At 42.5% G+C, this 17023-nt stretch overlaps 1 protein-coding gene across 8 annotated transcripts in view; it reads left to right on the forward strand.

The window, feature by feature from the left end:
- Positions 1 to 17023, forward strand: part of ARHGAP17 (Rho GTPase activating protein 17) — a 94710-nt gene that overhangs the window by 63034 nt on the left and 14653 nt on the right. For 6 of the 8 annotated variants that reach the window (XR_745161.3, XM_003930212.3, XM_010340796.3 and 3 more), the window contains exons 12-18: positions 122 to 203; positions 3539 to 3619; positions 5517 to 5630; positions 8718 to 8809; positions 10403 to 10559; positions 12938 to 13171; positions 16208 to 16377. Coding sequence is in view for 6 of the 8 variants with exons in the window: in XM_003930212.3 (XP_003930261.1) it covers positions 122 to 203; positions 3539 to 3619; positions 5517 to 5630; positions 8718 to 8809; positions 10403 to 10559; positions 12938 to 13171; positions 16208 to 16377 (930 nt within the window). In the remaining 2 variants the exon portion in view is untranslated. The remainder of the gene's footprint in view (positions 1 to 121; positions 204 to 3538; positions 3620 to 5516; positions 5631 to 8717; positions 8810 to 10402; positions 10560 to 12937; positions 13172 to 16207; positions 16378 to 17023) is intronic. The other 2 variants (XR_012512744.1, XM_003930211.3) reach the window with 1 other exon arrangement.

The following is a 17023-nucleotide window of genomic DNA, read 5'->3' on the forward strand; positions in this document are numbered from 1 at the left end:
TATGATTTGTTATATACACCTTGGAAGATTGTAATTGAGATCATTTCAATTTGCAAAATATGTCCCAAGATTCCTAGCCTTACTCCTTTTTCATACTCAAAAAGAGTGTTAATGATTTCAGGTGCTTTAAAATCCTATTTACGGGAATTGCCTGAACCTTTGATGACTTTTAATCTGTATGAAGAATGGACACAAGTTGCAAGGTAAGTTTAAAGAGCACAGAGTTTTGGGCTGGGCGCGGTGGCTCACGCCTGTAATCCAAGCACTTTGGGAGACTGAGGTAGGCAGATCACAAGGTCAAGAGATTGAGACCATCCTGGTGAACATGGTGAAACCCTGTCTCTACTAAAAATACAAAAATTAGCTGGGCATGGTGGCGCACACCTGTAGTCCCAGCTACTTGGGAGGTTGAGGTAGGAGAATCTCTTGAACCCAGGGAGTGGAGGTTACAGTGAGCCAGGATTGCCCCACTGTACTCCAGCCTGGCGACTGAGACTCCGTCTCAAAAAAAACACAAAGAACACAGAGTTTTAAATGTTGAAGGGAATGATGTGCTGTTGTGCCCTATTTGTAAATCATTTTATTCTCAGGGATCATAGCATAACAGTAAAATGTATATTTGTTAAATAATATATGTGTCAGTTCTTACGTTTGGAGTAAAAATATGGAATAATTATTAGTGTAGGAAAGTGTTGCCACTTAAGCATTGGTTTAAATTTGTGTTATTTATTTGGATGAAGACATAGAGTCATACCCACATTAATGGATTGGCAAATCTCCAGCACCCTTTATATTGAAGAAGGCCCTATAACTAGGGATAGGGGTCATACTGACCCATGGCAGTGTGCCTTTTGAGCTGTGTGCAAACTTACCTGTGCAATAATACAGTTGGCCTTTAAACAACATGGGGATTAGGGCACTGATCCCCCACATAATCGCAAATTCAACTATAACTTTTAATTCCCCCAAAACAACTAATAGCATGCTGTTGACTAGAAGCCTTACTGAGAACGTAGTCAATTAACACATATTTTGTATGTTGTATGTATGATATACTGTATTCTTACAATCGAGTAAGCTAGATAAAAAATACTATTGCCGGGCACGGTGGCTCACGCCTATAATCCCAGCACTTTGGGAGGCCGAGGTGGGTGGATCACGAGGTCATGAGATCGAGACCATCCTGGTCAACATGGTGAAACCCCGTCTCTACTAAAAATGCAAAAATTAGCTGGGCATGGGGGCACGTGCCTGTAATCCCAGCTACTTAGGAGGCTGAGGCAGGAGAATTGCCTGAACCCAGAAGGCGGAGGTTGCTGTGAGCCGAGACCATTGCACTCCAGCCTGGGTAACAAGAGCGAAACTCTGCCTCAAAAAAAAAAAAAAATACTATTAAGAAAATTGTAAGGTGTAGACAGTCTATTTACTGTGCATTAAAGGGAAGTGGATCATCTTAAAGGTCTTCATCCTTGTCTTCATGTTGAGTAGATTGAGGAAGTATAGAAAGTGGAGGGATTGGTCTTGCTGTTTCAGGGGTGGCAGTTCATCTGTGAGTTTTTTCAAATTGTCACAGATCTCTTGGAATTTTCCCATATGTTTATTGAAAAAATTTGCATATAAGTGGGCCCTGTGTTGTCAGCTGTAAACTGATGACTTTAATATTTACTGAGCATTTTCTTGTGCTAAGTACTGTACTCATCTTCAGAGCCATTAGCTCCTGTAATCTTTAATTAACATTATAGAAGACAGATGATGTGATCCACATTTTACAGAGAGAACAGGGCCAAGATAGTAGCAAGTAATTGGCAGAGCCAGAATTCAAACCAGACAGACCCAAATGCTATGTGCCTGTTCTTTGTTTCTTTTCCTCCACCCTCAGCTTCAGTCTGTCTAGAAATAGTTGATTTTAAGCAGGGCAGCTTTGTTTGAAAAGCCTGGAGGCTTCTGCTTGGCTGGCCGGCCCACTTCCTCTCCTTTCCTTCATGTTACTGACTCCCCTCCTCTCCAGAGTGCCTACTCATCACTACCAAGGGAAGAGGAACAAATCTCACTTCTGTTATGCCCCCTTCCCTATCTGTGGACACTGTCCCTGTTCCCCTCAGGCAGGCCATGATCAGATAAGAGCCATTTGTTTCTGATTGGTTACACTTCAGTGGATGCGAGTCCATCCCTTGTCTCTTTAACCGGGTTTTGCATTTGAGCTTTTTTCAATTGAGACAGAGTCCCACTCTGTTGCCCCTGCTGGAGGGCCATGGCACAATCTCGACTCACTGCAACCTCCACCTTGCTGGTTCAAGCAATTCCCCTGCCTCAGCCTCGCAAGTAGCTGGGATTACAGGTGCACACCACCATGCCCAGCTAATTTTTTTGTATTTTTAGTAGAGACGGGGTTTCACCATGTTGGCCAGACTAGTCCCAAACTCCTGACCTCACCCGCCTCGGCCTCCCAGCAGGCTGGGTTTATAGGCATGAGCCACTACGCCTGGCTGCAGTTGAGCTTTTCTCTGTAATTGTGGAATGAGAGACTTTGTCCCTGGTAGATGGTGAGGTTTTTAAGTTCAGAAACAAGTTCTTAGTCATCACGTATCCTTGGAACCCTGCCTGGGGCCCAGCCTGCTGTCAGTATTAATGTTTATGGGATAGAATTCAGTAGAATCCAACATCAGTGTTAGGTGGAGGAGAGTTGTGGGACTGATTTCTTTTATTGGGTAACCTCCTGCCCAATAAAATGTTTCCTTGTTTATTACAAGAAAATAAACTTGTAAAAGAAGGTGCCTGTTGGCGTGTTGATTCTAGAGTTGAGACTTGTCAGCGTGGGCTTCCATCTCAGTAACACATTGACTCGCCTCTAAAGTGTAATTATGTTTAATCCCTATCCATACTCTCCAGAATGGTTCCATTCTGGGGGATGTTTCAAGTTCAAAGTGGTATTACAGAAGCCCCCCTAACACTTTTGGTCCCTAACGGGCAGAATTGACTATGCTTTATGGGCTTCTCCCACCCTTTTTTTATGTCTCTGCAAGTTTGTACGTCTCACCTATGGAGTAAAAGAGCTCTTGCAGTTGCTTCACAACAGAAATGGCCTTCTTGGTCTGCAGCCAGTTTGTAGTATTACATGTGAGGAAACACCCAGAGGTCTGGGTACTGGGAGCTCAGTCCCCTGATCTGTGGCTGGGCTGCTCTAGGATAAGAGAATTTGGGCTCCGTGAAGCCATACGTCAGTACACACTTTCTCTAGACAAAATTTTCAGTAGTGTCTTGTCTTCTGTATGCTAAGCATTGGTGGAGGTGGTTTTGCCACTGAAGCCTCAAAAATCATTCAGCAGAATCAACACTTAACCTGTTTTGCACATCAAGATATTGAAGGTTAACCGACTATGCAGTGTTAAACAGTTAATTGGTATTTGACTCTAAATCTGCTTATTTCCATAGTCTGAGCTGTCAAAATGGAGGCTTCACTTTTAATATAGCATATTAATAAGGTATTACTAATTGGTGTTTTAATAAATTGTTATACTTAAAAGTCTTTTTTTCTCAGTGTGCAGGATCAAGACAAAAAACTTCAAGACTTGTGGAGAACATGTCAAAAGTTGCCACCACAAAATTTTGTTAACTTTAGGTATGTATGATTGAGCTACAATGGCTCTGGAGTGAAGATAGATTTAATGCCCAGCAGAGAAGTCATTTAATTCAGGCATACTTGGCACATTAAAAAAAAAAAACTTTGGAGAGTAACTTGGGGCTATTGGGAATGGGATTTCATGTGTATTATGATGAATTTGAAGCATCAGTATCATGCCTGACATTAATACCTAAGTTGTCTTATAATTTTCCCACTATAGCTATTAGCAGTAAATTTCTTGTGAAAAGTTTGAGTGACTGTTGGGTTTGGAATCCAAATTGTCCAGTATGTTAAATGCAAAATTAATCAGTAGTTGCATGTGCTGTAATACTTAGATAAAGTATAAGTATCTTATTAAATAAAATTTCAAGGGATGGAGATTATATATTACTGTGTGGAATAACACAGTAATGCTTCTAAGAAAATTTACTGTGGGACCAACTTCTGTAATTTAACTTCCTTTTTCCTTTTGACTTAAAATGTAACTTTGAACAAGTATAGAGAAAAGGCAAAACCTGGCCCCAGGAAATAAAGTCACTCAAAACCAAACAAGGAAAATTTTCTAGGAGAACTTTCTAGAAAATTTTCTTTGGTTTTGAGTGACATTAAGGACCAACCAAAATTCTTTATAAGTGATATGTCTGGAATGTTACTTGTCCTTAAATTCAGTCTTGGGCTCTCGCACTAAACTAAGCTGCATATTCCCTTTTATATATTCCCTTTGATTAATTTAACTCACCCAGCTCAGAATTACAAATACTCTTACTTTCTTCAGTGTATGTGGTTGAGAACTCAATATGTAGTATGTTGGGAATTTGACTCTTTATTTTGTTTATTTTACTCTGTAATTGCTACTAATTGAATAGAGAGCACATTCCCATGGTTCAAAATTCAAGAGGTATACCATGAAAAATCTCTCTCCTGTTCCCATACCTCAGCCACCCAGTTCCACTCCTGAGATGCATCCAGTGTTTACAGTTTCTTACATATCCTCTCAGCAAGAGTTGATCTACGTGTAAGCAAATACATTCATGTGTACATACTTCCATACATATTTTTTCTCTCACACCCTCTTTTTGATTAATTTTGTCTTTAACATACAGGATGATTTGGACTCCAAACCCAGCATACAGTCACTCAACCTTTTCACAATAAATTTATTGCTAATAGCTGTAGTGGGAAAATGATGAGACAACTTATATGTTAATGTCAGGCATGATACTGATGCAGTCAGCCAAACGGTGGTGTATATTGTATACATCACTCTCCCCCTTGCCTTGTTTGCTTGACATCTTAAGGTATTTGCTTAATACATCTTGGAGATTTTTCCTTCTCAGTACATTTTGTAATGATGGTTGTGTAGTCCTCCACTGTATGGATATACTGTGATTTCTTTAACCAGCCCCCTATTGATAGATAGTTGGGTTGTTCTTAGTTTTTGCCTGTATACAGTTGTGTTTATACCTAAGATATATATATGATAAATTGGATATTTTTGTAATTCCAACATAAAGTATTTTCAGATAGCTTCCTTTAAGCAATGTAACTGTGTCTGTTTTGGTATTTAAAAATATTGAGCTCAGTATTAACACATTATAACTTATAATAGCAGTAGAATAGATAGGACAGAAAGGAGAAATTCATTAGAAATACACAGTAAATAGAGGTTCAGTCATTTTTATACTTAAGCTCTTTTCTTTAAGCCCTAATTATTCTGTTATCTGAAGCAAAGAACACAAGAAATGTATAAAATGCTTCACCTGAACCATATTCTGGTTTTGGAACCCTCTGCAGTTAGCACCTGAGCAACCTGGGATTGTGTACCTGGGCAGTAAGAGAATATTTCAGCAGCTGTTTCAGAGGCAAAACCCTCCCCTTCTCTTTTGACTCCTAGGTATTTGATCAAATTCCTTGCAAAGCTTGCTCAGACCAGCGATGTGAATAAAATGACTCCCAGCAACATTGCGATTGTGTTAGGCCCTAACTTGTTATGGGCCAAAAATGAAGGGTAAGTCATTTTTCTCTGTATCACATCATTTCAGTTTCTTCTTTCCCACCTTACGGGATGCACAGAAATGTAACTCAGGTTACACATTCTAGTTTAAGATCAATTCAAGGTGTTCTGAAATTGGTTTTCTCATTGAGCCGGTATTCTTGAACCCATCATTCAGCATGCCCACTGGTTCTTCCCTGAAGATAATTCTCATTTCAGTTTCATTGAGCTGGGTGCTGTCCCAGCTGGTGGTGACACAAAGATGTGCGAGACATTGTCCCAGTTCTCAAAATACGCTGCTCTTGGGCAGTCAGATACCTCAGTGGCTACAGTACAGTGATAAGATAAATACACATTATCTGTGTGTGTGTGTGTGTGTGTGTGTGTGTGTGTGTGTGTGTGTGAGATATTGTAGAAGGGGCAGCACTTTACTTCTACCCTCTTAGGGTCTCTGGCTGGGCCTAAGACCTAAATGGACATAAAACAGGTTAACAGGAGAAAGTGTACAGATTTTTACATTTTAATGCCCGGCAGAGGAGTCATTTAATTCATGCATACTTGGCACATTTAAAAAAAATATCACTTTGGAGAGTAACTTTGGGGCTACTGGGAATGGGATTTCAGGTATATTATTATGAATTTGAAGCATCAGTATCATGTTTGACATTGGAGTTCCCATAGGAAAATGAAGATCCAAAGAAGCGACTAGAGCCAAATGCTTATATATGAAGTTGGACAAAAAGTAAAGTGTGAAAATGTGACCAGACAGAGGGGCTTGGTCTAGGGCAGGCAGTTGTGGAGAAGTGACTGGGAGCACAAGGATTTGTTCAACAGGTTTGTTTATGGAGGTTTCCCTCAGCCTTGCCTTCCCATCCCTGGTGCTAAGAATGTTTCTTTCCTCCTGATGGGAAAGGGAGGGCATCCTTCACTTGGGTGTTTATCTCCTGCTTTCAGGATGAAAAAGGAAGATCAGAGCACTCTTATTGCATGTAATGGTTTTCAGGTGTCTTTAACTCAAAATAACCTTATGCCTAAGGGGCATATTTTGGGATGGCATATTCCTCCCCCTTTATCAAGTATGATGGCAACAGAGGTAAAGGAACGTAATTCAGGCTGAGAAGTCAAGGAAAGCTCTGGTTAGGGAATGGCACTGGAGCTATACCTTGATGAGTCAGGAGTTTCCTACAGCCAGGACCTGGATGAGCCAAGACACTGTGGGCATGAAAGGGCCTGGTTTGCAGTGTTGAGAGGCATGTCATGTGGCCTCATGAAATTTGAAGACAGAGAACATGAGGCTGTGACTGGGAAGGCCAGAGCCTGGCTTCAAAGGGCATAACACATCCCACTGAGGTGTTTCGGACTTATTTTCTGCGTGGTGGGGAGTCATTCATTAAGGTTCCTAAGCAGAAGAATGTCTTGATTAAGTTGTACTTAGATAACTTTGTTGGCGTTGTGAAATGTAGACTGAATAGAGGAGAGGTCGGGGGATCAGCTAGAAATCTTCTGGGAAATTGCCACTCATTGGTGGATTGTGATCTCATTTAGTAATCACAAATAACCTTTTGAATAGAGAACATAAAGGAGAAATTGATTAGAAATATATAGCAAATAGAGAATCATTGACATTTATACCTAAGCTATTTTCTTAAACTAGTAAGGTACTGTTGTCCTCGTTTTTACAGATGAGGACATGGACTCTTAGAACAAGTAATTTGCCTAAGGTCGCACAGCAGGAAAGCAGTGTGCCCAGGTTCTGGCTACAAAGCCTGTGTCCTTACTAACCCTTCTCTGCTTTCCAATACTCTTCGCAAAGAAAAATGGGAAAGGACACGAGAGGACAGTTCTTCTCTAATCCAGCAGGGTTCTAAGGCACACAGACTGATCAGACTCCAGATGGGAGAAAGGCTGGGAAGGATCATTTGCAGGCAGACCTTGCATTTTAAGCTGGAATTTGAAAGGAACTAGAAATTTAACTTGGTTAGAAAGTGGGTGAAAATGTTCTGGTGGGAAGAGAGGTCAGAATGATGTGAGAGGAGAGGAGAGGTTTGAGGCACTCAGACCTGGGATCAAGCTTCTTGGAAATCCGGTGTACTGATGTATAAAATAGGCCTCAAAGCAGGTTGTTGCAAAAATTAAGCAAGGTGAAGAACCTGAAGCCTGGTAGGTGGCCAGAAAGTGTCAGGCCTTTTGCAGGTGGTTTGCTTTTGTGGTGTTCTGACTCCCAACTGAAACAGGAGCTTGACAGCGGTGATGATAATTCTTATTTTCTTCTTATTTTTTTTAAGACAAGGTCTCTCTCTATGTACACTGGCATGATAAGGGCTTTCTACAGCCTCAACCTCCTGAGCTCAGGCAGTCTCCCACCTCAGCCTTTCCTGTAGCTGGGAGTACAAGTGCATGCCAGCACACCTGGCTAATTTTTATATTTTTGTAGAAATGATGTTTTACTCTCTTGCCCAGGCTGGTCTTCAACTCCTGGCCTACCCGCCTCAGTCTCCCAAAGTACTGGGATTACAGGTGTGAGCCACTGCATCTGGCCTACTTATTTTCTTCTTTCTGAGCCTTAGCATCAGACCCTCTTATCATCTGAAGACTCATCTTGAAAGTAGTCCACATATATGACAACCTTAAGTGTGAGTGGTGGGCTCAGGTTTTCCAGCATAATAAAAGGCACACTGTAACCATGAGTCTTCTTGGTGACATCATAGGCAAAATTGCTTTTTAGTGATCATTAGTCTTGGAACATAGCTACCACCCATGTGTGATGTTAGTCCTGTGGGACAGTTCAACCCTTGTACCAGACCAGTTTGAAACCAGCATTTGACACAGCATTGTTAACTGATTTCGCCGCTCGCAGAGTCTGTGCGTAGTAGTGGTTACTGTGGTTGTCATCACAGAGCAGACTAAGGAGCAGCTGGGTCAGAGTAATTTTTTCCTGGGTGATCACTGCCACGTTCATAGACCAGGACCTTGTGAATTTGATTTTTGCATCTGTACTTAAATATTTTATCCTTTAAAAATAATTGAATTGCCCTGACACAACCAGCAGAAATTAGATGCTGCCTACAGGAAGTATTTTAATTTTGTGAACTTCCTTTGCAGAACACTTGCTGAAATGGCAGCAGCCACATCCGTCCATGTGGTTGCGGTGATTGAACCCATCATTCAGCATGCCGACTGGTTCTTCCCTGAAGGTAATTCTCATTTTGGTTTCACTGCGCACCAAAGCAATGTGATAATCATACAAAAAGTCGTCTTAAAGGAGAAAATAAATCTGTTATCCTTCTTTATGATTACATAATTGGTTTTACTTTTTCCTGTTTCTTTCCAGCCTTTGTGCATTTGCATTTGTATTTTGACAGGATGGTTATCGTCTTGTATTTCACTTAGTTTCACTAAAACATAGCCAGTCAGTGTACATGGAATACCCACCAAGTGCCATATGTTTGCTGGTGAGACGTGCTGTCTTTCCTGGGGGAACTCAGGCCACTGGAGAAGAGAACCACATGAACAGATAAATTATAACAACATGGCAAATTAGAAGATAGGTGAATGGAGAAAGATTCGACGAACTCAGGTGCTGGGCAAAGGGAGCCAGGAATTGCTTTTTAGAAGAGCTGATGTTGAATATGCAGTTTTTCAGTTGAAAGAGGGCTTTTTGTTTCTCTAGCTAGATTATGGATTTGCACATAGGTAGGAGATAAAGCAGGAGATTGATGGGGCCAGTTGGTGAAGGCCTGAGTTGGCTGTGTCAAAGAATTAATATTTCATACTGTAGGCGGTAGATTTTCAAACTAGGTTTGTTGCAGTCCTGGGATCCACAGAGCTTCCCATGGCCCCCTTTGGGGATGCTAGCCAGGAAAGTGTTAGAATTCTGGATCCTCCACACCTACTTCCCCCAGACAGCCCTGCTACCATGTCCTGTGGGGTGCAAGCCCCATGATACCCATCTTTTCTTCACCACTTGGCCCGTCTTTTCTTCACCACTGTTTTGTCACCATCAAGAATCACATCTCATTCGTATAGGTTGCCCAGTGAAGATGGAATGGAGGAATGAATGCTAGCATTCTGCTCAAGATTTCCTTTGAGGACAGTTGGCACTTGATGTTGCCTTTTATTTCTGTTTTATATCAAAGTGTAAATCTCTCTCTCGCTCTCTATTTTTTTTTTTTTTTTTTTTGAGATGGAGACTCACTTTGTTGCCCAGGCTGGAGTGCAGTGGTTCAGTCTCAGCTCACTGCAACTTCTGCCTCTCGGGTTCAAGCGATTCTCCTGCCTTGGCCTCCCAAATAGCTGGGATTACAGGCATACACCACCACGCCTGGCTAGTTTTTTGTATTTTTAGTAGAGACGGGGTTTCTCCATGTTGGCCAGGCTGGTCTCGAACTCCTGACCTCAAGTGATCCGCGCGCCTCGTTTTCCCAAAGTGCTGGGATTATAGGCATGAACCACTGGCTAAATATCTCTTTTTGAATTATTCAAATAAGTGATCTGTGCTCATTGTTCTCTTCTGTATTCTAGATTTGTTTTTTTTCCACAAAAGAGAAAGCAGAAAAGTTGTGTAACTTATATTCTAACTCACACCTCTTCCCTATCTTGTCGTCTTAACATTACTTCCCACTGGTTTGATAGACCATTCTTGGGATATGAATGCCAGGAGCTTTCACCTTGAAATAGTGGGGTTGTGGACTGAAGAGTGAGGTTCCTGTTCCAGTGAGGGGTGTCTTAGACCTCCCTCACCTGATGTGCTCAGTGTCTCATGCACTTGTTTATTTTCCCTCTTGCAGAGGTGGAATTTAATGTATCAGAAGCATTTGTACCTCTTGCCACCCCGAATTCTAATCACTCATCCAACACTGGAAACGACTCTGACTCGGGGACCCTGGAGAGGAAGCGGCCTGCTAGCATGGCGGTGATGGAAGGAGACTTGATGAAGAAGGAAAGGTATGATTTGACTGTTCATTTCCAAACCCGCAGTAAATATGTCATTAGACCTGTGGTATCTGGTACCACTCAGTGGACTTAGAGAATGGTCCCCATCGACCTGTGACTAATGGCATCCAGATAGTTTTTGGAATTCTGCTGTAGGTCATTCTAAGCACTCATCTCACCATGAAGTTTCTGTGTAGCTTGTCAGTTAACATTTCTTCCACATGCGTTCCAGCTTAACTTGGTGGTCTTGTGGTAAGCCTTGCAGTGGAACGCCATCATACACATGTTAAAATTGACCTGAATGTACTTGATTGGGAGGAAACAGAAAGGAAAACAAATTTAATAGTGTGGACTTCTGTCCAGAATTGAGTGTGAGAATACCCACCTGTCACAGTGAGTTGAGTGATTTGGTGTTTAAGGAGATATATTTCTGGTATAATTTGGCCCCACAATGGAAGCCAACCGATAAATTTGATGTTCAGTGGGAAAAACCTCAATATTTGCCAATTCTAGAAGGAAAAAAAATGACAGTGTTGAACTTAGTGAGAAGCAATGTCTCTGTATACTCTTTTCTATGGGCAATTCATGGCATTTTCAAGGGTAATGAAGACTGATTTGTGCCTTTAGATGCCAGCCTGTCCCATGTGTGTGATGCAATGCCACTGTACTCACTAGGAATGCTAAGAATTAAGAGGCCTGTTGGAAGTAACATGCTTTTCTTGTGTGTATGAAATAATATTACTAGAAACAGTTTTACATTAAAATGAAATGACAAGCTCTTATTTTAATTGCCCAATCTGATAGTGAGGGTGCTATTTGTTTCTTGTTCTTTGTTTTGTGTTTTTTACCTCTAGCAAAGGAGTATATGTTATTCTGTCCCTATTCTGTCCCTCCAAAATCCACATTTATTCTATGTAGACACATCACCTCTCTGAACCCTCATTCATGCATTTAGAAGTATTTCCTGATGACAAACTCTACCCATAACAAAATTAGCTTTCATGTATTTTTTCAAAATACAGTGCTATGAGTCTAGTCACATGGGAGACAATTCTCAGTTACCTGCCTTGTGTATTCACCCTGCCAGCTGACCAGTAAGCACGAGATCAGGGAGCCAGGTATCTTTTTACTTTTCAGACTGAAAGAAAAAGTTGTTAAGTTCATAGATTAATGGGCTTAAGTGAAGTCAGCCTTCCTTCCACCCTGTCTTCCAGCTATATCCAGCCACCATCCCCTTCCCAAAAGCAACAGTTTTCTCCTGTCTGTTTTTGTTTTTTGACACAGGATTATGCACCCAGGCTGGAGTGCAGTGGTATGATCATGGCTCACAGCAGCCTTGACCTCCTGGGCTCTAGCAATCCTCTCACCTCAGCCACCCAACTAGCTGGGACCATAGGCATGCACCGCCTCATCCAGTTAATTTTCTAAAAAAAAGTTTTTTGTAGAGACAGGGCCTCACAGTGTTTCCCAGGCTGGCCTTGAATTTCTGAGCTAAAGCAATTCTCCTGCCTTGTCCTCCCAAAGTGCTAGGATTATAGCTGTGAGCCACTGCACCCAGCTTTTCCAGCCTTACTTATCTTTCATATGTATTCTTTGCATATACACATATGATTATTTCTCTGTCTCATCTCAGTTAAGAGGCAGTGTGGTGTGATAAACTTACACTGCCATTGGTAGGCCTTCTGGACTTGGCTTCTGCATCTTTCCCCAAAAATAGATTTGTGATGGGAACTAGGAAGTATGGAAATAGGCCTCGTGTGGTGACTTATGCCTGTAATCCCAGCACTTTGAGAGACCAAGGCAGAAGGATTACTTGAGGCTAGAAGTTTGATATCAGCCTGGGCAATGTAGTGAGATCCCATCTCTTAAAAAAAAAAAAAATTTTTTTTTAATACCCTGGTATGGTGGCATATGCCAGTAGTCCAAGCTGCTCCAGAGGCTGAGGCTGGAGGATTGTTTGAGCCCAGGAGTTTGACACTGCAGTAAGCTGTGATTGCTCCACTGGAGTGCCAAGCACTGCAGCCTGGGTGGTGGAGTGAGACCCTGTGTCTTAAGGGGGGAAAAAAAGGCAGAGGAAGAGGAAGGATGGGAATAAACACACTAACATGTCATTCAAGATGAGGCCTGCCTGTTTGCTTTTAGCTGCTCACACCCAAATTGATCAAAGACATTGAACAGTACCAGTTTCATTGGCTTTGCTCAGGCTCGAAGCTAAGTGGAGTTGCTTGCCTTGGTGTCAGGGGGCTGTTAATCTGATCCTTGCCACTTTACTGAACACAGGGCAACTTGGGTGGCTGTCCCTGTGTATGGTTTTAACACATGTGGATCGATGGGCTTCTGTCTCAGTAGTCTGTCGCATGGTGTGTTGACTGTTTCTTCTCTCTGTGTAGCTTTGGTGTGAAGCTTACGGACTTCCAGGCCCACCGGCGGGGTGGCACTCTAAATAGAAAGCACATATCCCCTGCTTTCCAGCCGCCACTCCCGCCCACAGATGGCAGCACCGTGGCGCCCGCTGGCCCAGAGCCCCTTCCCCAGAGCTCAAGGGCTGAAAGCAGCTCTGGGGGTGGGACTGTCCCTTCCTCTGCGGGCATACTGGAGCAGGGGCTGAGCCCAGGTGATGGCAGGTAAGGAGGCTGACTTCTGCTGGCAATGGAGGCTGGGCACTCCAGCCTTCTTGCAGGTGGTGGCCTTTGGGCACAGCATCCACGCCTAAAGAACTGCTACAGCATGGAGTGAACAGATTTATTTTCACTCCTCTGGTTGGCAAAGGACGGGAAAAAAGACTATGAATGGCTCGCTTCTTTTTCTGTTTTCCAAAGAAAGCAACATTGGTTTGCATTCTTTGCCACACTGCTTTGGTGCTGGAAACCGGAAGCCGGTGGGTGTCTTGCAGTGTGATAACTCTGTTACCTGTTTGATGTATACTGTCAGCATTAATGTACCATCTGTTCGTTGTCATCCAGTGTGCTAACCAGGAATCATTTAAGTGTGGCAAGTCGGTTAAATTTTAGTATTCCTGGCATTTATTCACTTACTCATTGATTCATTCAGTCAAACAGATTTTCTGAGTCACTGATACGTGCTAGGCACTGTGCTAGGCACATGAGGTGGCTAAGAATCCGCCCCCTACCCCCAGCTTTCAGTCTTGAAGGGCAGTTGATCCATGAGTCCCAGGTGGAAAATAAGATGGTAGCTTTTTCTTTTTTCTTTTTCTTTTTCTTTTTCTTAAGACTGCATCTTGCTCTGTTGCCCAGACTGGAATGCAGTAGCGTGATCATAGCTCACTGCACCCTCCACCTTCTAAGTCCAAGCAATCCTCCCACCTAAACCCCCCACGTAGCTGGGATTATAGGTGCTTGTCACCATGCCCAGCTAATTTTTTTTTATTTTTATAAAGATGGGGTAAACATAGATGCCCTGTGTTGCCCAAGGCTGGTCTTGAACTCCAGGCCTCAAGTGATCTTCCTGCCTTGGCCTTCCCAAGTGCTGGATTATAGGTGTGAACAACCATGACTGACTGGTAGATTTTCTTAAAAGGCTCTTTTAGTTGCTTAACCTTTAGATAAGCCAAAAAGTCATTGCAACTTTTAATAAAATGCACCTTAAACTTGAGATTTTTTTTTCTTTGTCTTTTTTTCTTTTAATCGCTACATCAAGTGTTTTACTTGGTAGAGATTTTTTTTTTTGAGCTGGAGTCCCACTACTCTGTCACCCAGACTGGAGTATGGTGGTGTAATCTCAGCTCACTGCAACCTTCACCTCCCAGGTTCAAGTGATTCTCTTGCCTCAGCCTCCCAAGTAGCTGGGATTACAGGTGCCTGCCACCATGCCTAACTAATTTTTTTTGCATTTTTAGTGGAGATGGGGTTTTGCCATGTTGGCCAGGCTGGTTTTGAACTCCTGACCTCAGGTGATCCGCCTGCCTCGGCCTCCCAAAGTACTGGGGTTACAAGCATGAGCCACTGCAGCCAGCTAGAACTTGAGATTTTTATTTAATTGGCTCCACATTGATCCAGGCAGATGACCACCAGAGGCTACTTCAGGTAGCATCTCTTGTGGTTTGGAACTGGCAGCTGCTGTAGCTCTGCACACAGTGTGTGCCAAAGTTTTTGTTGTCGTATGTTCTGCGTTGACCATCTGAAAATACATATATACAATCTGAATGATTGTATATAAGTAAGATAAATGCACACAAAACAAGGGCAGACTGTTTATCTACGCATTTCTTTCCCACACAGATAAATTTTCTTTGAAAGAACTTTCTTATCGTCCTTGGAATGAGCAAGGGATAGCCTTGTTGTGTGTGAAACTGCTCATGAGATAGGAATCTTGTTCCATCATGAAAACTGAATGCTGAATGCTTGTGCATTCCTGAATTCCACTTTCCTTACCTTGGGAAAGTATACTTTGGGGTTAAAAAAATTTAAGGCTTCAAACTTCATAGGGCTTCCCATGCACATCATAGGCTCCATGTTAGTGTGTCAATAATTCCACCCTATGCATGTACTTGTTTTGGTTTAAGTTTTTTTTTTTGTTTGAAGGGAAAAAGTCTAAGCAAATTCACTTATTTTTTTTTTCTTGTTTTGTTTTTAATTATCATTATTTATTTATTTTTTGAGATGAAATCTTGCTCTGCTGCCCAGGCAGGAAGGCAGTGGTGCAATCTCGGCTCAGTATAATCTCCCACTCCCACATTCAAATGGTTCTCCTGCCTCAGCCTCTCGAGTAGCTGGGATTACAGGCGTGCATTACCACGCCCAGCTAATTTTTGTATTTTCAGTAGAGATGAGGTTTCACCATGCTGGCCAGGCTGGTCTCAAACTGCTGACCTCAAGCGATCCTCCAACTTTAGCCTCCCAAAGTGGTGGGATTACTGGTGTGAGTCACTGCGCCCTGCCTGTTCTTTTTTATACCATATTCTGTAGATATTTTTATGTACGTTTCATTGATGTTATTCACTCTTTGGTGACCTTGACATAATGGAGCTATAATGTTAGGTATAAAAAGTTCTGGGCCAAGAAACAGGAAGCCTGAGTTCTGTTCTCTATCTTGCTGCTACCAACTCTGGACTTTGAGTAGTCATTTAGCCTCTGAATTTATTCAGTTCAAGTTATTGATGATAATCAAGCCCTTTATAATTTAGAGTCTTAGTTTGCCATGGCTTTTGCTTAGTTTTGTACAATGTATATGTCAATATCTAAATGCCCTTTTGTGATATTAAGTACTGCCCAATTTAAGTACAAACAGTAGAACTGAAAACTCTGCATTGGTTGCTTTGAAATGGTCTCTCCCATGATACTGGAGTGGCACAGTGGGTGGAGTCCAGTCTGATGCAATGAATCTCATAAAATAAATAGTCATGTAGTCCCAGCTACTCAGGAAGCTGAGGTAGGAGGATTGCTTGAGTCCAGAAATTTGAAACCAACCTGGGCAACATAGCAAAACCTCATCTCTTGAAAAAAAAAAAAAGGTAGTCCTATATGGTACCAAGTAAACATTAGCTTTATAAGCCCAGTGTGAGCTAGTTAGAATTTCAAATCCTTTTCCTGCCTGCCAAAGTGAAAACTCTGCCTGGAATCTTATGTTGTATGTATGTACAGTATGTTCAGCTTTTTCAGCTGGGATTTTCTGACATCTAACTTGAGTGTTACTTCTCTTAGTCCTCCCAAAGCCAAGGAGCCTGTATCTGCAGCTGCACCTGCACCAGGGAGAAACAACAGTCAGATAGCCTCTGGCCAAAACCAGGGCCAGGCAGCTGCCAGCTCCCACCAGCTCTCCGTGGGCCCACCTCACAATGCCGCAGGGCCCAGCCCGCATACGCTGCGCAGAGGTAAGCAGCCACCCTCCTCCTTGCCCTCAGGGAAGGATGTGCAGACCTCCTTCAGTTAGTGCAAGGATTCAGATGGTGAGGCTTATGACTGTATCTTTTCTGTGTCTGTTGTAAAATGGCAAGCAGAAAATTTAAATTCAGTCATTTAAAAGAAAAGTCATTAAAGAAAAAGGAAAAAATAGAGAACAGAAAAGCAGACATTTTAAAAAGTGTTTTTCCTTAGGCTTTACAAAGCTTAACAAAAAATGACTTCTGCAGAAATGCTCCCAGTTTTCCTGGCGTCCCAAGCCCTTGCTGTTTACAGACCACCACAGGCTCTGTACTTCTCAGCTTTGTGGGTCTGGGAGCCACTGTTGCCTCAGAATTGGGGTGAGAGCTTTCTAGGTCCTGATTAACAGAATCTGAACTGCTCCAAGCTGTCTCCCCTGCAGTCCTCCAGCCAGCAGCCAGGGAAATTGCTTTAAAACTCCAAGCAGATTGTGCCATCTCTTGGTTAAACTCTTCAGTGGCTTCCGTGAAAACGTCTCACCCTGGGTTTTCTGTGCTCTGGTGGGGCCTCCCTCTGAACCCAGAGCTTACACTCCCCTCTCTCAGGACACTCTGCTCTTGGTTCCTTTAATGCACCAAGCTCATCCCCTCCTTAGGG

The sequence above is a fragment of the Saimiri boliviensis genome, chromosome 12 (genome assembly GCF_048565385.1).
Source record: "Saimiri boliviensis isolate mSaiBol1 chromosome 12, mSaiBol1.pri, whole genome shotgun sequence".
In the NCBI taxonomy this organism is placed as follows: Eukaryota; Metazoa; Chordata; class Mammalia; order Primates; family Cebidae; genus Saimiri; species Saimiri boliviensis.